The 23,553-nt window shown below is 44.2% G+C and overlaps 1 protein-coding gene across 1 annotated transcript in view; it reads left to right on the top strand.

Moving 5' to 3' along the window:
- Window positions 1-19,861, top strand: part of SCFD2 (sec1 family domain containing 2) — a 402,095-nt gene extending 382,234 nt beyond the window's left edge. Inside the window, exons 7-9 of the mRNA XM_090035923.1 lie at window positions 5,098-5,232; window positions 11,018-11,137; window positions 18,162-19,861. Coding sequence (XP_089892049.1) covers window positions 5,098-5,232; window positions 11,018-11,137; window positions 18,162-18,254 — 348 coding nt within the window. The 3' untranslated portion in view covers window positions 18,255-19,861. The remainder of the gene's footprint in view (window positions 1-5,097; window positions 5,233-11,017; window positions 11,138-18,161) is intronic.
- The last annotated feature ends 3,692 nt before the right edge of the window (window positions 19,862-23,553 follow it).

Raw genomic sequence — 23,553 nt, 5'->3', positions numbered from 1 at the left:
GTTTCTACAATACAGTTAAGTGGAAATGGAAACTCAAGCATTACAAAATATTACTGGAAAGCTAATGAAGTGTCCTCATATTTATGACCAATATGATTTCTAAAAATGCATAAAATCATAAATATTTTTATTAGCTGTCCTGTGCAAGTCATCGGGAATAGAAAGGAAAGTCCTTCTAAAATGTTTCTGGCAAGAAAGGGTGCACTTTTGGGTATAGCCTGCTTTTAACTGGAGCCAAGTTTTGGAATGTCTTGTGTGGCAGTTACAGGTTTATTAGCCCTTTGCAGCTGGAAATGTTGAAGGTAGCCAGCATCCTGCAGGAGGGAGATGGGAAAAGATCATGTGGAATGGTTGGGGGACAAATGATCCAGCTCTGTCTTCAGCTGGAAACCCTCTACAGATGGATACAAGTTCCTCTGTCCAGATCTTTTGTCAGACAGATCTTAGTGCAAAACCACAACTGCTGCTACAAGAGTGCGAGGGGCAGGGACCCAGGTCCCTCTCCTTTTAAAAAGGTAAATTGGTTCTATTTTAGGAGGGGAATGTAGCTTGAGGAGCCGTTCATATGAGCTGATTCAGAACCCAGTGATTCTTAGCCAGGGTGCCACAGTATCTTGAGGTGCCACCAGAACCTTTGAAGGGTGTAATGGGTCTGAAGAGATAAAAAGGGTTGGAGGAGATGATCAGATAAGTGAAGGCTCAGGCTTGTCACTGCCTTCTTGATACCCTACCCTCGTTGCCCAGCCCCTCTGCAAGGAGGTAAGCACTGGAATATATCAGTTCATTTTTTTAACTGGGTGCCACTCAATTCACAACAATTATGGAAGGATGCCTTGAGTCCAGATAGGTTGTGGACCACTGCTGTAACCAGTGAGTGCTCTTGAGGGCTATGCAGCTCATTGAAGGCTCCTCCCCTTGTCTGTCAGTGACGAGCCCACCCACTGTAGGGAGCTGGGGTGAGACAAAAAAATGGTTCCCCCACATGACAAGTGGCAAGAGCTGGAGGGCTACTTAAGCATGTTGCAGCTCTTTGGTTCCCCGGTATGCTCACAGACGAGGGGTATTTCCACACAGCTGCCTCTGCTTTCAACCTGGGTACCATGTCCAGGTGACCCAGAGAGGTGCACAGAGAAGGGCCGTTCTCCCATAGATGATCATCTGTGCCAGACAAATGCATTGCCTCCTATTCCCTTGCTCCAGACCTGGAGCTGTGTACAGGGAGGGAGACCTGGAGGTGTGCAGGGGGTGAGAGGAAGAGGCAGACTGTCTGTCTGTCATAGGATTGAAAGAACAGATCCCTGGCAGGAGAGCTCGCCTTTGAGGTTGCTTATTGCTCTCCACACAGAAGACTAGAGTACTTGTTATGTCTCCATAGACACACACACCTCCAAGTTTTCCAGGACTGCAAATTTCAGCATTTAAAAATTTCCATGAAATTTGCAGCATGGAATTGAACATTTGTCCATATACAAAGTCACCAATGTCTGGGCTCACCAAACTGACTCTGCTCTGATGTTTGAACCATATTTCTTTAAAATGTTGTTAGCCTGGGTATGTTTCTGAGCAGTAATATACTGATCTCAACAGTTTTTAGGAAACTTTTACAAAGACTTTTACAATTATGAATGTCCATTATAAAACAAATTCATGTTTATGCTAAAGTAAGCTGATCATTTAATCTCATAGTCATGTGCCACAAAACTCCACAATCAGGCTTTATGGTTTGGCTGCTATTGTAATTTTTTAAAAAGGCAACATTTTAAAATATCCAGGTTGGTGATTAGGGTAGGCATTTAGAGATTTTGTTAATGCAATTTTAATATAAAAATGTACATTAAGATTTGTAAAGTATTGTAAAATTGTTGGCAAAATGTCAAGTGACTTCATGTTTCTCAGTTTTTTGGGAGGTCAACATGAGACATGCTGAAGGGGCCTGATTTTCAGAGCCTGGGTAGTCAGTCACCCGAAACCAGAAATCTCTTTTTAAAACCTGTGGCCTATGAATGTCGTCATGGCTATAGTCAGATCCTATTATCCTTAAATTTCATGCAGTAGGTTCTTTACTTAACATTGCTTTTGATCTCTGCTCCAAATATTTCATTTAAGGGTCTTTTTTCTGTTCCTCATCTGGGGCATTATGTGGATATTAAACAGATTTTATACCACAAAACTTCAACTTTGTGAATAGTGTTTCAGATATATGATTATTGCGTGTCTAACTTTGACACAAGTTTTGGAGTGTTCTACAACACAAAGAAATTGCAGCTAATGTCTGTTGTATTTTGCTTTGTTGATTTAATTAAAATGTATGCACATATGCTTTGGGGAGGGCTAAAGTTATATAATTCTTCTTTCGTGTAATTGTATACAAAAATGCAATTTTTGTTTCTCACATTGTAAACTGTTGGACAGAAATTTTCTCTTTTTATTACCATGATTACTGTAGAACATTTCATTTTCCAAGTTGTATAGTTGAACAGTTAGATTTTCATTTCCTTTCTGCTTTTGTATTTGTCATAAACAATGCCTCTTTCATTCATCCTTTACACAGCATGACTGAAATCACACATTAACCTTGTAAGAAAATTAGAGATGTGACACCTCTGGAGTAGCACAGTAAGGGAATACTGTATATTAAATTTGAAATGAGCTAATTTTATAACATCATTGCACTCATTCCTGAAACTACTACAGTTATTTATTTTAATGTTTTAAGCCTTTGCCAGAAGTATGAAAATCATAAACCAAACACCAAGTCAGTTAGGATTTCAGTAAAAAAGGGTTTGTCCCTCAGGGTCCCTAATATCTTTAGTAATCTTAAAAGCTTTTTTTTTTTAAATGACTGTATAGTTCAAGTGATTTGTAGTGGAAATCTTTCAGTTCTTGATCACCCATTCACATTCACCCAGGTTGATGGATGCTAAAAATTATCACCTGGTTGCTGTTTTGCATACTATGAAAAGAGTTTGCTGGCTCAGGTCTTTTACCAGTTCGCACCAGTCTGTAGCACAACAAACCCCTCCTCTTACCTATTCTGATGTAATTAAGGGGAGAATTGGACACAATACCTCAGAATGGCTGAGGACACAATTGCAGAGCATTGTGTGGACAGTATCCAAGTCAACAGCTTATCAGAAGTCCAAATATGAACCTACTGCCATAGGTGTAACTGAGCAGTTTTGCAGCCTGGGCAGTGACAATGCATGGGACAGTGGCCACAGCTAGGCCACAGCCTGTGGCAGTGCAGCAGCCGGGAGAGCAGTGGGCCTAAGTTGTGCCCTAGTGCCCTCATCACTCTCCCATGCCTAACTCCCTTTAGTTATGCTGTTCCCTACTCCTCTCCCTGTGGATCACTTCCCGTCTTTGGCAAGAAACAGACTTCGCCAAGTGAATCAGCTGTACCATATTGTGTTGTGACACAGCTGATTAATTTCATTGGATGAAACACATCACCCCTTGTCCCACCCTTAATGGTTCAGGAAAAGGGGTGATGTGATCTTCCCACTTGCCCAGCCAGACCTGGAGAGCAGAAACACAGGAGGCTGCATGTCACAATGCATTTAAGGCCCCAGATTGCCTTTCCATGACCCTGCTTCTCCTGTTGAGTTAGGAAGCAGGAGTGCCCACCTCCTAAGACAGAGTTTAGAGATTCATAATCTCTCTTCTTATAGCTCTGTCTGAGCTAGAACTAGGACTTGTTATCAGAGCTGACCCGAGCAGGGCACGGGGCCTGGGGCAAATCAGCCCATGCGGGGCCCCACCCTGATTCCACATACCCTGGATGTGAAGAAGCCACTGGTGGTCAGTCGCCCCAGTTCACACATACCCCCCGCCCCTCAGGATGGCCCTGCTTGTTATTCACCCATAATATGATCTGCCCTTCTCTAGCTGTCATTACATCATGGACATCAGTATGCTAAAATAAACAAGGCAGAACTTATTTCTAGCTAAATTATCAACAAAATCATGCTTCTTTCTGGAATGATGGCATCTGGATTTGAAAAGAGCTACAGGAGATGGCCACTTTGCTGTGCCCTCTCTGCAGTACCCGAAGATTCTGGGATTTGCAGGAAATCTAAGGGCACAGACAGAAACGTCAATTTTTGCCTCATACGGCCTCTGAAAGCATTCTACAGCCATGACCAAGCAGAAGTGTACAGCTGCAAAGCACTTTAAAAGGGTCTGATACTACAAAAATCTGAACTCCCATTGCATGGGGGTTCAGATGAAGGCATTTCAAAACATAGCATCTTCAGTAACATCTGTCTGGGTACCCAGCCTGTTGCTGTTTTCAGAATGGGGGGAAAGGGAGCAAAGGAAGTTTGTTCTGGGTTTTTTTAAGCCTCTGCTAGAGGGTGGGATGAGTGGAATGGAGTCCCCCTGAGGTGCGGGGAGTTCCAATCCACCCACCTCACCCTCCAGCCCCAGCTGGGGAACCCCTGGAATGAACTCCCTCTGCTCCCTTTCCCCTCACCTCCATTCTGAAAACAGCGCAGGCTGGGAGGGAGCAGGGGCCTTTGCTAAGAGAAACTGACTGCAGGCTGGCAGTCAGTTCCCCTCCCCCTGGAACCAACAGTGAACTTCTGTTTGGTCCAGGTGATTATCGCAACTCAGAAGGCTTCCTGCAAAGCATTCTCAGTTATAGCAAGGAGCTGCACTTCTGTCTGCACCCTAAGCTCCTACATGTACTCTCCTTTGGTACAAGTGGCAGAGCACTTCGGCCATCAGTTTACCTTTTCTCCCTAAAACTGTCGTGTTTTCTTTCTTCCCTCGCTTTATTCATGGAACACAAACAGAATGTGGACTATCACAAGTAAATGTATTGTTTCAGCTACATACTAGGTCTGTGCACTTTTTCTGCTGTAGACAGACCTTTTTTAGGCCTTGTAGACCTTTCTTAAAAATGTGTTAAAATAAAAAAATAGAATAGATAGATGTAGATATACATATGTATGAATACAGGTGTGCATAAGTGTATCTTTGGTCTTGTTTTAAGATGTTACTTTGGCCTTATTTGAAGATGTATCTAATTAGTTTCCTTTCTGGGACAAAAGCTTCCTCCCCACATTAATGGAAACTGCGCACGTATTTTTGCAGGCCACTTACAAGCCACTACTGAAGCAGGTAGTGGAGGAGATATTTAATTCCGATCGACCTGATCCTGTTGATATTGAACACATGTCTGCAGGCCTCACCGATCTCCTAAAAACTGGATTCAGCATGTTCATGAAGGTAAAGTCACCATTCCAAGTTCAAATATAAACGCTTTTCCTGCCCACAATTTAACAATCAATGCTACATACATTTGTCTATCACTGACACAAATATCTTTACAAGAACAACCTAGGCAGACAATGTTCTTTGGGTAAATGTGATATCTTGTATTAAACCAACTAAATAGTTGGAAAAACGTTATTTGCAAGCTTTCGGGTGCAAACATCCTTCTTCAGGCAATGAGAGACTTTGCCTGTGTCCTTAGACATAGACAGTGGGAGACTCTTTCCTGCCTTAGACCAACACAGCTACAACCAACAACCCAAGAAGAACTTAGTTGCCCAGAATTTCTGCCTTTCCAATAAATGTAGAAAACTGATACTCAGGAAAATGAAGGGTTAATTATTTTAATAAATATGTATCTATATGTGTTTGTATGTTTATGTAATACAGCTCCATGTGTTTCATAATTTGAACTTTTAAAAATTCAAATTCATCTACACATTGCAAAGGTCATTTCTAGAGTACCAAGAGAATGCTGGGTGATCATGAGTGTAAAAGCATCCTAACACTAACCAAACTAGGGCATCTGCATGAAAAATGTCTTTTAAATCCTTATAATTCAGTCAAATCAAAATAGCTTTCCATGAAGGCACACTGTAACCTTGTGGCAGAGCACCTTTGGTGCCTGCCACTCTAAGGGCAGAAAGCAGGCAGCAGGGCAGCTGGCAGGTGCAGGCCAGCCCTGATGAGGCACTCAAATGACCACAGGAGGGCCATGTGATTGAAGGAGAAGGCTGAGCAGCCTCCATCTTAACTCAGACTCTCAGGGCTGAGCCAGTAGTCTGTTGCTTGCAGCTGGAAGAACACCACCCAGCTGAGCAGCTGCTCATAACATCCTTAGAGGTAAGGGCAGGAACTATGGGGATGGTAGGAGGCTCCTGGTCCTGGGGCTTAACCAAAAACTACATGTCGCTAGGGTAGGATGGCATGATGGGTCCACCCATGGTGGGGTGGTCCCTAGGAAATGCCATGCCTGTTGCCTCCCCAGTGAAAGGCATGTAAGGAGCACCATATAGCCCCAGCCCCCACAACTTAGTGGGTAGTAGGGAAGCAGTGGGGTCAGGCACATCTTTGGACACCTGAGCCCATGGGGTGTAAGACCCCAAAGCCCCAGGGAGGGGGCAAGGAGTTGGCCCCAGTGAGGTGATAGAGTGTTGGCCCCTGTGAGGGGGGCGTAGTAAGAAAATTGGCCACATAAAGTAAGGCCTCAAGGGCAGCCTGAAGGGCTGTGCAGTATTGGTACAGAGTAGGGTTGCAGGGGGCAACCTGAAGGGTTGCACTGGGGGCACGCAGAGTAGGGCCGCAAGGGCACCCTGAAGCTCTGTGCATAGACCAGCCCCACAAGCAGTACAGGGAGTTAGCCTCAGGGAGGAGTTGTGAGTTGGTGCCCCAGTGAGAGGGCAGAGGAGTAACCCCACCGAAGGGGTGGGAGTGAGTGAGCCCCAGTAAGGGAGCATGAGTGTGGAGCCTCGTGTGAGGGCACAGAGACTACAAACTCCAGTGGAGAGTGAGAGTCCCATGTGAGACTTCGGAATATGGGTCACAGTGTGAGGCAGTGTGCCATCTGTGAGGTATGGGACACAGTGTAGGGAAAGCAGGGACAGCGTATAATTCCCTTGGCATCGGGGCACATAATAGGCAGCCTCCCACACTTTACAACAATTAATGTAACAGCAAGACATGGCAGGAAAATGGGAGCAGACTGCCCTAGACATATGGTAGGCCAACATTCGACTGTCCTTGTAACAGAACTGAGGTGGTGCCAGAGTGGATGTCCCAGTTGCATCAGTCACCATCTCACAACATATTGTATCTTCCTGACAGACAGAGGGAGACTTCGTATTTGGCTCTCTCTTTGCTTGTCTTTTCTCTGCCTACCAAAATTGCCAAGAACAGGTACCCTGGTAATTTCTCATGACTTTTAGAACAGATAGAAATTCTCCATCACAGAATTTTTGAGCTGGGAGTGAATTTAAGATCTGCAGAGTGAAATGTTGCTTGTATGAGATTCTGAGGACTTGAAAATCACCTGAAACAGATGAGTGAAAAATTGTTTGCACTATTGTGGAGGAAAAGAAACTTCTACAATTTAACCAGGACTAGTTTATAGACACAAAAGAGTGTTACAGTTAATTTCAGTTCTTCGGTATCACAGGACTTAGTCATATTTAGCTACATGGAGCCAGTCTCTTCAAAAGCAAGAGCCTTGGGTGGTTGCATTATCAAACAGAAAAATCTTGGCAGAAACCTACATTCCAAGTATTTTGTACCCAAAGCATTGTCCTCCTCCAAAACACTTGTGCATAACATAACAAAATTACATGTTCTCAAATGCTTCTCTTTGGAACTTTAATTTAATTTAGAGCTTTCATGCCTAATAGTATTTTTAATATGCATTTCTGGAATTTGTGGTTTGAACTTCAGTCTTCTGAAAAGTAATAAGTTTTATATATGCACCATGTGTTTGGAGACAGGCTTATTTTGGCTAAAGGAAATGATTTTTCAAGATATTCTCTCCTTCAGTATAACCTTGAAAACATACATTCTCTAATTAACATTTTTTACATAATGTTAAATAATCTTACAATGCTTCCAATTTTATTTGTACATATTTACAGTGAGATTACTCATTTGATAAAGTTCTTAAGAAAGAGAGATTTTTTCAAAGGTAAGTATCTAAAGTTTAAATTCTTCAAGTCTGTATGTCTTTGATCACTTCCAGCACCAGAATAGAACAGAATGATTTAGGTTACTGTGGAAACTAGCTTAACAGCAGTTATTCATATCGCAGCTTATTACTGATAGCTGAAATCTGTTGGCTCCTGTAAGCTTGAATCCATTGGTTCCTGTTTTACATAGGAGTACCCTAGCACAAATGCGTTATGACCAATATTCACATTTACCATATTTGTGAGCAGTTTTCTCTTTAACTTGTGTCCACTGTATGCTACAAGAGCTACATGTAACATTGTACTACTTAGTAACTGGGCTAATTATAATCTTCTCTGACCTACTTTTTACATAAATATTTAGATCTTACTGGAGCTCATCACAGCATTTTTTATAAGAATGAATTTTGTTTTCTTGCTGTAGTTAATATGTTTAAATAAAACATTATAGTGATTGCTTTTTAATGGGAAATTATGTAAACCAAAAGCATGTGTAAAGGAAATAAGGGAGTAATGTATTGATTCAAATGGTATATGGATTTGTTGTTTTAATTGGAGAGAAACTGTAAGCAGTGTTTAATTTGGGGGTATGCATGAGTTTGTCAAAATGGCATTTCTGCTCCCAGGTGGCAGATGAATGAATGAAGGATGGTTAAGAGAACATATGTCATGTACAAAATACTGAGTTTAAGTACTCACTGTATGCAGATTAGCTGGCCTGATGAAGAGGTCTATACATCAGTCTGATATCGGATTGGCACCAATATAAAGAAAATTGACTGCATCAGAAATTGGCCTGATGTGGCCGATAATTGGGCTGATTAAATGCCTGAGCATGCATGCAGCCACAGCGCAGCATGTAGGCAGCTCGGAGCACAGTCCAGCAGCTTGGAGAGCTGCGTGCAGCTAGTAAGTCTGTTGTGGTGGAAGGGGAGGGGGGAGGGGAAGGGTGTAAGGGTACAGATCAAGGCCCCCGTGGTGAGGAAGGCAGTGGGGCTGGGGCTGGGGCAGGTGCTGCCTGGGGAGAGGGGCAGCTCCCACAGCTGTGCATGCCTCAGGAGAGCATGGGTGTGTGGGTGCCCCAGATCTGCATGGGCTGCTGCAGGGTGGGCTGCAACTGCAGGGTGGGGCTGTGCCAGGCTCTTCCCAGCATGTTGGGGTGGGGGAGGAGTTATTGGGCCAGGGCTGTGTTTGGGGCAGGCAGCAGCAGCACTGGATAGGGGGACTATGGGGGGGAGGGGCTATGGCTAATTTTGGCATGGCTGGAGCCCCCCTCCCAGAACCACCACCACCCACCGCGAGCACAGCCCAGACCAGGCCTCTCTGGGAAGAGCCCAACACAGCCCCAGCCCTCAGCTGCAGCCTGCCCTGCCCTGCACACATCTGGGGCATGTGCCCCCCCATGCTCTTCTGGGGTGCATGTAGCAGCAGGAGCCACTCCCTCCCTCCCCACACCCCCAGACAAGCCGCACCTCCGTCCCGTGCCCTGCCCTGCCCCAGCTGGGCAGTGCCTGTCCCAGCCCCCTACCACAGCCTTACTCCTCCCTCACCACAAGGGCCTTGATCTGCACCCCCTCCACACCCATCCTTTTTCCCTTCCCCTTCTACCACGACAGACTTACCAGCTGGACACAGCTCTTCGAGCTGCTGGGCTAGTATCAGAAATCGGATTGGTATTGGCCAATATCCCCCCTTAAAAATTTGCTATTGCTATCAGCCCCCAAAATCTCTTATCAGTGCACCCCTACCCTGATCCCAAAATCCTGAAGAATTCAAGAGCTCTGCAGCTGGGAGCAACATTTGACAGACCATGGCATAATCAAAGGCTGGCTTGCTTAGCAAAAGAGAATGCTTGCAATCCCTCTTGCCTGCTTCAAAGGGAAAAGCCTCTGCTGAAGACTGCCTGTCATCTCTGGAAGGGAAAGCATGAACTGGACTGGCTGCAAGATAAACAACTGCCCCAGGCCTAAATATAGGGTAGCCACAATAAAAAATGGATGAGGAGATATACTCCAGGGGCCTGTAGCAACAGGCTTCAAAGAGAGATGATATGGTGGTGAAAGGAAAAGACCCAGGCTCCACCCAGCCATGGGTTACCACTTCCATTTTGTAGAACAAATAACAATAAAAACATAAAGGATGAAAATAACAAAGCAACAAAAATATAAAGGAGCAGAGTCTAAAATGTGCAAAATGTGGGCCTCAGAGCCCAAAGTTTTGAGTGTGATGCACTATAATGAGACTGGTTGTAATGGTTCCATTGATGTTGCCTCCAAATGATCTGTTGAGTGTGACCCAATCTGATGTTAGTAGAGGCATTCTATTGAATCCAAAGAGTAACAAAAATAAGTTAACTGAACCAATAGAATTTGTTAAAGATGATGCCAAAGAGTTTAGGTTCCTGGGTTACATACCTTAAAAATATAAACAGTTTACAAAATCTAACATGAAGAAAAGTATTTATATAATTTTAATTATTTTATACTTAAAATAGCCTTTTGATTGGACTGACTTTTTCCTACAGTAGTTGCTACCCAAACACTGAAGCATTGTTCCAGTGCAGGAGACCATCAAAGGAAACCCAACTAAAAGCCTATTTTAAACAGAAGCAGATGGAACTACTTTATTTTCACTGGATGAATTGCAAAAGAATAATTAGTCTAAATCTATTTTCCTGATCTTAGGTAGAACAAGTAAATGCATTTGTTCCTTTGAAAACCACTGGTCCATTTGTTCAGATTTGCTGTGTGCTTACCCAGCTTCCCTTGACTTCCCTGTGAATTCCCTACACCTCTGAAAATCAGGCCAATGACTTTTAACGGGACAGCGTCCTGTTAAGTTTCAACAGAGCTTCTACAGAAATTAAGAGTTGTAAAATTAATTTCTGAGTTTCCTTTTAATCAGTAGTTACAACAAAATCTGTCTTGTCTATTAAAGCTGTCTTGACCTACCATAAATAGCTAGTGCAGTATGCTGTTAATACTACCCCATTTGCAGCTTTGTAGCCAAGAACATGCATGTTCCAGAATAAATTGAAGCATTATGAATAAGGCTTTCTATTACCTTTATAGGTGAATCGTCCTCACCCTGGTGATCATCCTCTCCTGATTTTTTATATGGTTGGTGGTGTGACAGTCTCTGAGGTCAAAATGCTGAAGGACCTTATATCAGCACGCAAACCCAGTGTCCAGGTAAAGTGCTATGATTCCTATCTGACCAAAAAGACATTTAGACCAGGGCTGTCCAACTACTGGCCCATAGACTGCATGTGGCCCCAAGGGGTTAACCTGTGGTCTCTGGGTTCCTGGTCCGGGCACTGCTTCCCACACTGCTACAGTTCCTCCTGGTAGTGTCTCCAGGCAGTGTCCCCAGGCTCCCTCTTCCAGCTTCCACTGCCTACCTCGGCCTCTGAGGGCAGGGCAGCACAATCAAAAGAGCTCACAGCCAGAAGACTTGCGATACCCAGGAACTCTGCATGGCATGGGTATTCCATCATGGTACAACAGGGATGGGCACCCACCATGTGGTAGAGGGGAGGGAAACATGGAGCAGCATATTGGGGGTGAGGGCACTGGTACCATGTAGTGGGAGGGCATTCGCCATGGGGCAGGGGCACTGGCACAGTGAAGTGGAGGGATGCTTGCTCCATGGTGTAGTGGGGGTGTGCCCATGCAGCATGGCATAGCATATGGCCCAACGAGTGTGCAGTGAGTGGTCAGAGGGCCTGTGACCCCCACTCACTCGGAAGTTGGATAACCCTGATTTAGACTAACACAAAATGCTTCTGGTAATGTTGAATACGGCTGTGGTTCTGAATCCATACTATGCCAGATATAGATATAGACATAGACATAGACCTAGACAACAGTATTTACCGTGAAGCAGCAGCAAGCAAGGAACTTTCAAATGCGCACTTTTTAAAAGTTTATGGTTTAGTATGGTTTGGGTTTAGCAACATCCATATTTTTTCAAAGGCTCTTTAGTAAAGTCTCAAATTTTACAGTTGTCTATGAACAAGCATTGGTTCTCTATGCAGAATCCGCAGAGGTGAGCTGGACTGCCAGGAATGTCCCCACCAAACAGATCAGCACCGGTGACAGATTGTCTTTTCAAAATGTTTGGGGCTTCTCAGATGAACAAAAAGAAAAGGGTAGAGAGGAAGGGCCTCAAAATGTGAAAAGAGGATGGCCCTAAAGGCCTAGCAGTCATGTTTGAATAGCTATGATTTCCCACAGAAGTAGGATTACATCCTAGCCTTTCCTTTGTCAATGCTAGATAAGTGGCTTCTTTGCCATTTACTCAGTAGGAACCACCATAGTCCCTTAAAACCCAGGTCACAGCTGCTCCATGTGGACATCACATCCCTGGACACTCTGTAAGAAGTTTACCCCAACCTGCTAGGCTAAAATGTCTCCCCTCCCTACTCAGTACATTCTGCTTTAGTGAAGCTGACAATCTGTGCACCATCCTCTCCTTCAGAGTAGAAAATGGGCCCTGCCCTGAAGAATTTACAGCTCAATACTTAGGAATAAAGCCAGTAAGCAGACACCTGGGCAACGTATGTCAAATATTATATAACACTCCAGTTGTTTAATTCTCCAAAGCAGTTCCCAGTTTCGCCTCTTCTCCTCCCTTCTGCTAATGTGTCCCTGTACCCAAAATGCCATTCATTCTCCAAAAACTTTGGGGTCAGTAAGGGTGTCTATGAAAAAGCAGAAAGAAGCTGTCATAAAATACAGGGAAAGCAGGGCTCCCTGTGGTGAGTTCTCAACTGAGTCCCCGTGGCTAGTCCCTGCCTTTCGTGGCCATGACCACTGTCACCCCAGTGTAGAAGAGGGGACAAGCCATTTCTGGCACAGTCTAAGATATGAATAACTGGTTAATTTTGGAGGAATGTGTACAGGAGCAACAGCTTTCTTCTGGGTGGACCTGACATGGAAGGTGATCCTCAGAGCTGCAAGAAGGATGCAGAGAAACACTCTATAACCATCTGTGTCATAAATATATGCTGTTCCAAAGGCTGACTGGAAACTCTCATGTTTTAATTTTTGCAAGGCATAGTTCTTACTAGGAAAGTCTTTCACAGAAGAGAGCCAAGGGAGGCTGAGGAGCCTCAGTGTTGACAGTGTGTTTCCCCTGCTTTAACACCATCTTTGAATCAGGGACTCAAGCAATAGTCTATAAAATTAAACACCCTTTCTAGCAACAATTTGTCATCTGATAGCATGTTTCTCTCCTGGTAGCCTCTCACTTATCTCCTTGACACAATGAATCAAACTCTTTGCCATCCAGCACAGGGATTGAATTGTGACATAGTGATGGACAAGTTAAGCCAGACTCTAAATGCATTAATATACCTTGAAAGATAAGCACAGAGTTAATGAGTGAGGCAGTTGAAAACTATGCGGTGAGACTTTGGGGCTAATTTTCAAAAAGGGACTGAAGCTTGACAGCAGTGACATGGAATCTGGTGTTGCTTTGGTTTGGTTTGACCCTGGTGGCAGGTCACCCTCTGAGGCAGATTCCCAAAGAATTTGGGGCTTTTAACTGCCACTTGCCCTTTGTACAAAATCTTTACATTTGGGGTTAAAGGGCTCAAGGGGGGAGGGCAGTCCTCAGGGGGAAAATGAGAGAGGAAAAGAAGTGGTTGTTTGAGTCTGTCATATGAAAGATTTCTGCATTAGTTGGATTTACCTGGATTTCTCCAGTTCAGCTGTGAATATGTGCCACCTGTTTGGGATTATTCTCATTTCAAAGAGCCAGGCATTTGTCTACCACCAGCCAGCATTTAACAGAACTGTTTTTGTGATGTTCAGGCAAACAGCTGCAGACATCAGGGCAAAATGAATTGGCCTCCCAGTTCCATTCCACTGAAACAAAACACGGCCGTTTGCATTAATTATTGGCACTTCTTTTTCAATAGGAGCTGAATTGTAGATGTAAAAATAAAGAATTTTATACAACCACAAAAAAAAATCTGTCAGCATTCACTGATTATTCAAGCAGTTGCCTGGAGACAGTTTAGGCAAATGAGAATTAAATACAGAGATAGGAAATGTGTTTCCATCCACATGAACACATATATATTTTAGAGCAATTAAGCAAATGTTTGATTCATCTCCGCTGAGTAAGACACACGAAGGAAAATAATGATATTAGTGGCTTTAGGATGGAGCTAAATGGCTCTCCTTCCCACTTTCTCGCAGGTACTAGTCCTTCGCTATTCCAGATTGATAAATCTGGTGGTTTCTAAAGCAGAAAGAGAGAGAAAGAAAAAGGGGGGATGAGAATGACTTTGCATTTTCTTAATTTCTTGAAAATTGAAAAGAGTGGAAGTAGATGCTTCTGTGCCACCTCCTGTGCCAACACTGATTTTTCCTCTTAAACAGAGGAAACCACAGATTTCTCATTTTAGCAAAGAAACCCATGGACTTTGCAGTTTTGCAATGAAATCTCGGCAGGCTGGCAGAGTTCCAGCCTGCAAGGGTCTGGGAGGGAGCTGGAGGAGGGCGAGGGTGCCATGTGCATGTATATGCCCATGGCCACCAGGCAGCCTGGAGAGCAGTTCCCACAGGTAAATGAGGGGAGGATTGAGGCCCCATAGGGACGGAGTTGGGCAGGGCTGGGGCTGCTGCCCAGCCAGGGTGTGTGTGGGGCTTGAGGCCCAGGGCCACAATGTGCAGCCACAGTGCCCTGGTGGGGAGTGGGATGTGGCCATGAGTGGCTTGTCAGAGGGCTGGGGGGAGGAGCTGGCTTCCCCACCACTTCATGCACTTCTGGGACACAGGGGGGACCCATGCCCCCCAGATCTGTGTGCAGGGCAGGAGCAGGGTGGGCTGCTTGCTGCAGGCTTGGGCTCCCATCCTGCTGCCCTCCCCTGGGGCCTCCACAGCCTGGCAGGTGTGTCCTGGTGCTGCAAGGCAGAGCAGGCCACATAGGGAAGCAGCTTGCCACTGCAAGCTTTGCATTGCCCTGGCAATGTATTCTTTGTGTACATGGCTGCAGTGGTGTCAGAAGTGCAGGGTTGTGCCCCTCACTGCTGCCAGACAGGCAGGGGATGCGTTGCCAGGGCAGTATAGAGCTTGCAGAGGCAAGCAGCTTTCCTGCATGGCTCCACTGTGCCCTGCAGTGCCAAGTCGTGTCTGCTGGGCTGCAGAGGCCCCAGGTGAGGGCAGCAGGGTGGGAGCCCAAGCCTGCAGCAGGCAGCCCACCCCCGCCCCACTTACAGATTTGGGGGGCACAGGTCCTCCCTGCCTCCAAGAGCGCACATAGTGGTGGGGAAACTGGCACCCCCTGCCTCAAACAGGCAGGCAGTGGGGTTGCGGGGGAGAGCCAGGCTCCGCTCCCTGTAGCAACCACCGCCTTGTGTCAGGGGCAGGAAGCTGTGGACTCGGGTCCCTGGTCCTGTAGCCCTGGCACCTAGGGCCCCTTCTGGCAGGGCTGTGGGTGGCAGGCCAGGGGAAGTCAGCGGCACAAACAGGGCCAGGGATCTGGGGGGCGGGGAGCAAGGGACATGAGCAGCCAGGAGCCAGGGAGTACAGGGCCTTTTTAACCACAGATCTGGGGGCTTTTATCAGAGAAATTGTATTTTTTTTTATCATGGAAAACCAGGATCCCTGATGATTATCCGTGACAACCATGATCATCATTCCAGTGTGGTTAGTATGTGTTCTTTAGTGACTCTGAAGCATTGGCAGAAAACTCGGCCCCCTCTGAAATGAATAAAAGTTTTGCCATTAACTTCAGGAACGAAATTTTGCTAAATACATTAGTGTTCCCCCTACAATTGCTGCCTACATCATTTTGTCTGAGCAGTGTAGGCAAACTCAACAGCTTGTCCATCCAGCTTCCTTGTGTATTCCTGAAAGCCAGCTTTTCAGCGTCATCCAGCACTGCCACTGTATTTTCATTGTGGGCTGATTCATTCACCAAATCATTGGCTTCTTTTCCAGAATTCTTTTAATTATTTACACACATCTTCTCCTGCCCTTCTCTTTGTTTCCTGGGAGCTCTTCACTACCGTGCAATGGATCTTGCATAGCGACCCTCCAGTCACTTTGTTTTGGCTGTTAAGAGGAAATGTATCCCTCAATTAAAGCACCACAGATAAGGAAACGGATTTTAAACCAGGGGAGGATGTGCAATGAGAATTGAATCTCCTGGCATGGAGAAAAGATGGTCCTTTATATTTTGGACAGTTGCACAAAAAGCTGTATCATCTGTTCCTTACAGGAACAGAGCACTGCATGCTCTCCATCGATTTCTAAACCCCCTATTGATAGCATCGTAAATGTTGAACGGCAGGAACGTACTTTAGCATAAAATACTGACACATTTATACTGATAATTTCATCTTGCCAGAACTATAGTTAAACTGCTTTGAACTGGCAGCGGCTGGCAGTGTTTGGCCTTGTAGATTCACAGACTGAAAACATTAGTAATGTGTCCCTTCATATTTTTCAGAATTAAGTTGTGTCTGTAGCAGAGGGAGCACAGATTGTGCTGTACTTTGATTCCTGCACAACATTAGGAAAGAAGCAGCAGCCTTTGACACTTGCAAATTATAGACACCATCTTAGCAATAGGAAGCAAAAGAGATAATCAGTGTCAATTTGCTGCAGTTTGTGTAGGAGGACACAGAGGAAATTTGCTAGTACAAAAGACGTCTGTAATAATTTAAAGTCAAATTCCTTTCATTATGTAAAGAGAAAAGGCAAACGAAAAGGAACAGGAAAGCTTAAGTGTAGTACTACTGAGATCTGGGGTACATGACATTTAACTCTTTCAAATCTGCTGCAGTTCTCAGATATTCCAGTAACATATCTGTTCCTTGTGCTTTGTACCTCATATGAAGAATGTGAGCAATATGATTAAATATGCCAGGAAGTAGACCCAGACATGCTCACTTCTATTGGTATTTGAGTCTGAGTTGCAGCTAATGTTGTTCCCCTTCTTGGGATTTTTCTAATTCAAATATCCCTAATTTTCTATTGCAAACACATCTTTTCAAGTGTACCGAGTAATATAACTTCTCTCCAGCTTTCCTGTTTCAAAACTATAGTTTTTATCCTACATACCGTTCTGCTTGTAATGGAGGTTATGCTCAGAACCCGCTTTGACTCGCTTTTAACCATAGTTAGCACTATGCTGAGTTGGGTCTGCACGCAAGTCTATTATAGAGTAGTCAACAAGCAGTACATTCACATATCACTTATAGCACATTACTCTGCATGCCGTAGACAAGCCTGAAGTTGCTTACATTAGGGACCCACATGCTCATTTTCTTTTCAGAAATAAATATATGTTGTGTCCAATAACTAGTGTCTTTTTTCTTCACGGCTTAAGAGGTGTAATGAATGACACTTTTTCACGGGAATCACATTTTTCTCATGTGAAGAGTAAAAATGATCATCTCAATTATCTTTTGATTGAGCCCTGACCCTGCTGGTTAAAATGCTGGACTCAAGCAGCAAGTTTCTGAATGCTGAGGAGAGTTCATTGACAAGCCACAGCAGGCAGATGGCACTTTCTGTAATACTCACCTTAGCTTAAACAAAGGAGGAACAGCAGCCACTTGGAGTCAGTTGTTGACAAAATTCAATGCGGTGGCAGGGGAAACTGCTGGTTGAGTTTCACAGATCAACCCAGTGGCAGTCGCAACAAATCACTGTGCTACTTAGGATGAGGGGCGGGTAGGAATGAATCAAAGTATACATGCTTTAAAAGTGCTATGTTAGTCACTGTGTTCCTACTGACAGACCCACTGTTGCCGTTCAGTGGTGGAATCCGTGCCTGCCATGTAGGAGACCCGGCTTCAATTCCAGGACGTGCACACAACTACAGCCATCGAGGCACCAAGCATCCAGACTCTGGCCTCTGTCTCAATTGTGTAAAGTGGGGATGGAAGGTCTGGGCCACCTCCACTCCTCCATACTCCTGCCTAGATGGTCAAAGGTCCTAATAACCTCTTGCTCATATACCATGATCTAGAAGTATCAGCAGTTGCCTACTATCCACTGACTTTGACTTTAAGTACTATTATTAGCTGAGTAGACAGTAGCTTTGGGCAAGCTGCATTGTTGTCTCAACATGAACATAAGAGATCAGTAACTTTTCAGCTGTTCTGCAAGTGGAGCCTGCATGTTTATAACCTCTTGTTGCAATTGCAGTCAGGATTAGTTTACCTAATTGTATATTTATTTTTTCTGTCTTCAGGTAATTGTGCTCTCCTCAACCCTCTTGACACCACTTCACATTCCAGAGTTGTTATTTGCAACAGACCATCTCCAGCCAGACATTGGCATCTGAAGAGTGTGGATCTGCGGAGGAGATAAATGGTTTGCCTTCGCTGAAAGTACCAAACCTCTTGTCTGTTGTTCTTTCTGTTGGTCTTCCAAAAATGAAAATACCTGAAAACTAATTTGCAGCTGTAACTGAAAACTATGCAAAGTGAATGGAGAGCTGGTTGCATTGGGACTTCTATGGCCTAGAGGAGCACTTAAAAGCCTCGTTCTTCCTCGGTGGCATCAGGCTAGCATTCAGTTCCTCCCTCCTTGATGAGACTGTACTTCTCTTCTGAACCCCGTGTGCTAACTGGGACCTTCCCTTTTGTATCGTGAGAAGAGAGGGCTGCCTATAATAAAGTCCCAGAAAAGGGAAGGCTGGGGAAGAACCACAGAGGGCCAGATTCAGCCAGCTTCCCCTTCACTGAGCAGTACTTTACTCCTGTGACATTCATTTCAGTGGGACTGATTGAAGCTGTCCTACGTTGCTCCCTGAGACATCACTCAGTGAGAGTGGGGATAGCAAAATCTAGCTCTGTGGGCCATGTTGTCCTGTGAAACACGTGCCTTATGCAGCATTATCTCATCCTGCTTCAACCCAACCGAGGGACCACAGAGTGCAGCCCTGAATGGCACACCAGCTACCAGCCCACTGATAGGTCCACAGTTGATCAGGGAGCAACAGAGGACAGTCCTACTAGGGAGCGCCACCATAATCCAAGCTGGTGAGGCACACGGCCAGTATTCTCACAAATTCCTTGTTTCCCATTGTTTGCCCCACCCACAGGCCCTGAGAAAAGTCAGTGTCTTTGATGGCATACTCCTCTAAGATTCTACACAGGCTAGCATATGGACTGTGACGATTAGATGTTTCACTTTATTAATGCTTCTTTCAAGCATATTAAATAAATAACACATTGTCATTCACAAAGGGGCTGGAATGCCAACAGTAAAACCTGTTTTAAGTTCTGTTTCTCAACAGTGTGGTTAGAAAGATTTTGCTCTTTATTTAAGATTAGGCAACAGCCTTCAACAAAACTGAGCTATATAATTTTTCCTTTTAAGACTTTGATATAATCCTACAATGAAAAAAGCATTGGTTGCTAGGGATACAGTTGTTCAGTACTGAACTTTTATAAATATAACATAAAATGATGCAGTCAGAAAGATACGTCATTGGTATGCCAGTTGGTCCACCCCACGGATGCTAAGTCTACATTTGACACAGAAGTTATATTTGAAGGCCACATGTAACTCCCCTCTCTGTCCAGTGAAGTATGTGCCTATTTTAGCATTCATTGTCTCATGCCTTAGGAATTAAACAGGAACTAACTCTTTTACCTTTACATTCTTAGCTAAGGCAAGGTCTGTTAAATGCATCTTTTTTTCTGAAAAATCTCCATTTTGGTATAAATACACTTCAGTGACTAATATGGAACCAAAGTTGATTATAAGGCATGAGTGAAGTTGCCTTTAGAGAGAAAGAAAATATTGTGAAATTGTGAAATATAACTCGATTCTGTATTTGATGGGAAACTAACATGTCAAAGCAAAGTATGTAATGTTGAAAGCTTTAGAATTCCATGGGACTATGCAAGGTTGAGAAATAAAGGCAAGCAGCCAGTCTCCATGGTTACATTTCATTTTCTTCCGCTCTGTTGTTCTGATCAGAATATAGATGTTTTGGAAATTGTTTGATCATAGCCCTCTCCCTTTGCTTCCCCCCAGCTGGTGTATAGGGATATACTTGAGGACAAGCCAGAGAGCACAGCACCCACTCATGGCCCATTTTTCAGCCATGATGTTTAAGTGGTTGCATGTAAGAAACCAGGGTTATGCCAAACCCTATGTATAAGGAAGGCTTCAAAGAGCACAGGGAGGGGTCACTCAGGGAGAAATCATCTGCCTGCAGGGGTGGATCCAGGGGAAGGAGTGGTACAGTTGCACCCTCTTGGATTCCTAATGTAGCCAAAGTTTAAAACCTGCTGCCTGGTAGTGGCAGCAGCATTACTATTCAGGCAGCAGCGAGAGAATCACTTGACTTTGTGGCTCATTATTATCTACCTGAGTCCTTTTAAATGCCTCATTCCACAGGTGTTAGTGACCCCCTCTCCTTTTTCATGGCTTTGAAGTTCCACTAGTTAACCTGTTCTTTCTTCTGCAGTTCTATCTACTAACTACTCCTGGTAATGTAGCTCCTATTTCACAGCCCTGAAGACTATTTTTAACTCTAGCAAAAAGCATTCATTCAAGTATGGAAACATGCACTCAGGTGAACATTAACTCAGATGTGGAAGTAACTTTCAGCAAAGCTTTAAATGAACTGTCAAGATTCACAAGAAGGCTAGAGTTCGTTTTTATGACTCTGAAAGAGTTGTATATTTAATTCTAATAACTACAGAACTAAGGAACCATCTTTTGATTATTTTTGCCTCTTTGGTGTGGGTTTTTTATACATATGATATTGCAAATTAATACACGTTCCTATAAAGTTATATTTGTTTTTACTTCGATCTTAAACTGAACAATAGAGCCCTAAGCTCTTAACATATTAGCAAAGCTTATAATTTCTTCTTACCTGGAAAAAATGTGTGTTGTGTTATATGTGATGATGCACCACACCATCCGCACTTTCTTTTCAAAATCCTAGATCTGCCCATGCTTGCCCATGTTGTTCCTCTAAGAAACCTCTCCCTATGTGCTCTGCAAATTATTCCAGAAGCTACTCCTTCAGCCTGTTTCCAGGGAGGAGCACCCTCCACAGACCTCAGACCCCTGCAACCCTTTTCCCTGCTTTCCTCACTTTCAGAGGGACTTTATGGCTTGTTTATTTACTCTGCTTTGTGGACAGTAATTTCTCCATTTTCTATTGCCTCCTTGCTGTTAGCTTCCTCAAATGATGTCAGGTCAGGGAATTCTTTACTGGCCTAGGGAAGCTGTTGCAGTTGTGATAGATCCTTTCTCCACTCCTCCCTTTCCTTCCTTGCTTAGCCAAATGTTCTCCTGCTTCTTACTGGTCACCTATGTTAAAGGAGAGTAGGGCTTAAATAGATACTGGGGCTAGAAATTCCTGAACTTTGTGTTGTTCTGTCAGTACCTCACACTGAAGTAATGGCTGGTCTTCCACATCCACCTCTTGGGCAACCTTGCCAGTTCATGCTGGCCAAATACATCTGCAACAACAGGATAGAGCCACCCTGATTCAGGGACAGAAGTCAAGCAGCGAGTAGCTAGAGACGAAGAAACGGGAAGCAACAAAGATACTCTGCTGCTGTTCAAGGAGCTGGTGAGCTTGCAAATGTGAGTGGCGCCTTGCGGAAGGTTAGCGTGATATCTGGTTGCATTAGTTATCAAGGCCGTAAGACAGGGCAGGGAACCAGTTCTAACATGGAAGTCTTCATGGCAGACACAGACAGAAGAGATGCAAACTGTCAGTGCCAACCTCAAGCAATGGCTAACCCTAACTTTGTGTAAGCAGAAGAGCTCAAGATGTGCTACAGCATTCAAGGGAATGCTAAGCTCCATCCAGTCAGCAGGAGAAACTCAGCCAATGCTTCTGGTTGATCAGGTAATTGTCACAGTGAAGACAGCAGAAAACTGCATTTAGGATGCAGAATCCAGTGCCTTGTAACTGTGCCTAAACTGAAGATGAATAACTTGACACACAAAGCACAGAAGGGTGACATAAGCCTCCTGTATCACAAAAGGCTGTTCCAAGAATAGGCTAAGCAATATTGGTCCTGATGGCGGGTTTCAAGTCATAATGGTACCAGCATGAACTCAGTTGTTCTGGGAGCAGGGCAGTGGGTATCTATGCACTGGTAAAGAAAGCTTGGCTCTTTGAGCCTAATCTGAGTCAGAGAAGAGAAAGTCAACACCAATGCACACAACTTGGATCAGAACAGAACAGAACAGAACTTTGTTTATGTTAGGTGGGACTAACTGTGGCTTGTATTTGATACATTTTCCAAGAGGGAGCCTTCCCTGAGGTAAGCACAATACAGTTGACTCTCCGAGATAAGGCAGTTAGTGAAGGTCAAACAAGACCAAGAGTAATTTATGGTCTCAGATTTACCCATTTAAGCTGCTATAATTGTACATCTTACTGCAGAAGATGTGAAGTGCAATCAACTAACTTGTTGTACTTGATGGGTTCAGGAATAAATGTCAACTGGAATGTGCTTAGTTTACTTAGGGAATTAGACAGGGTTGGGCCTTCTCAAGAGTGGCTACTACATTGTTTCTTCCAGATATCTACTTTGGGTTGGAGGCTTAGCTGCCCAAGGTAGCTTGTCAAGATGTCAGCTACACGATGTGTAGCAGCTTGGCCAGGGTAGTCATGTACATGTAATATGTAAATAACTGGAAATTGGTTGGATGTATGTGGTTCCTGTATTGCACTGTTAACTGGGGAGAGGAGAATGTTGATGTCTCAAGAAAATGAAGGACAGTAAACCTCAAAGAAAAGAAGGCAGAGTATTTACCAGTTTAAATGCCTCAGGATTAAGGGTGGAATTCACAAAGCATTTAAAGTTGATTTAGCGGTTACACCCAGAAGCACCCCCTGCTCCCTCCCATTTTAGCTGAGTGTCTAGGTATCTTGCCTACAGCCATTCATGATCTCCAAACTAACTATAGCTTTGCCTAAGACCTCTGATAGGTCTGAGCTAGTAGATATGCCTTAGGCACACCTGACAGCACTAAGGACCCATAGCCACTTCTACAACAGTGGTGATAGAGGTGCCCACCACTACTACTGTCTTGAAAGAACAAGGAACTACAATGGGCTGAAAGCTTAGGCACTTAACTCTAGGCAGTGGTTTCAAGCTGTGAACCCCCTCTCTTCAGCACTTCCTATGGGCTGGCTTAAATGAGTCCCTGCTCAGTGTGCTGGTTTTTATGGATTTCATTCTCAGACAACCACACATCTACCTGTATATTGAGAGAGGAAATACTATAGTGTCTAAAGTTCCCATTTCAGATCTAGCCTTAAGCCAGCCAGTGACCAATAGGCAGGAGGTCAGCTCTAACAGTTTAGATGGTACAGATGTGTGCTGATAATAATGAATACTACACGCCATTCACTCCAGTCAAAACTTAAGTACCTTCTTTGGAGGGCATGTCTCAGCAAACCAGCCTCATCTGTGAGTGGAAAAGTGAGGTTTGTAATTTACTGTACTAAACTTCCCTGTTGTTTTGCTTGCTAGGCAAAACTGTAGTGCCAAGTATTAGTTTAAGAGGTTGAAGTCACATGAGACAACATAAATATAGATTATCTCTGATAATCACATCTAGCCTACTCTCCCCATTGCTAGGACTTTAGG

Source organism: Crocodylus siamensis, chromosome 2 (genome assembly GCF_052110815.1).
Source record: "Crocodylus siamensis isolate JL-2025a chromosome 2, ASM5211081v1, whole genome shotgun sequence".
Lineage (NCBI taxonomy): Eukaryota > Metazoa > Chordata > Crocodylia > Crocodylidae > Crocodylus > Crocodylus siamensis.
The sequence above is the reverse complement of the archived record's forward strand: the minus strand, read 5'-3'. Positions and strand labels throughout refer to the sequence as shown.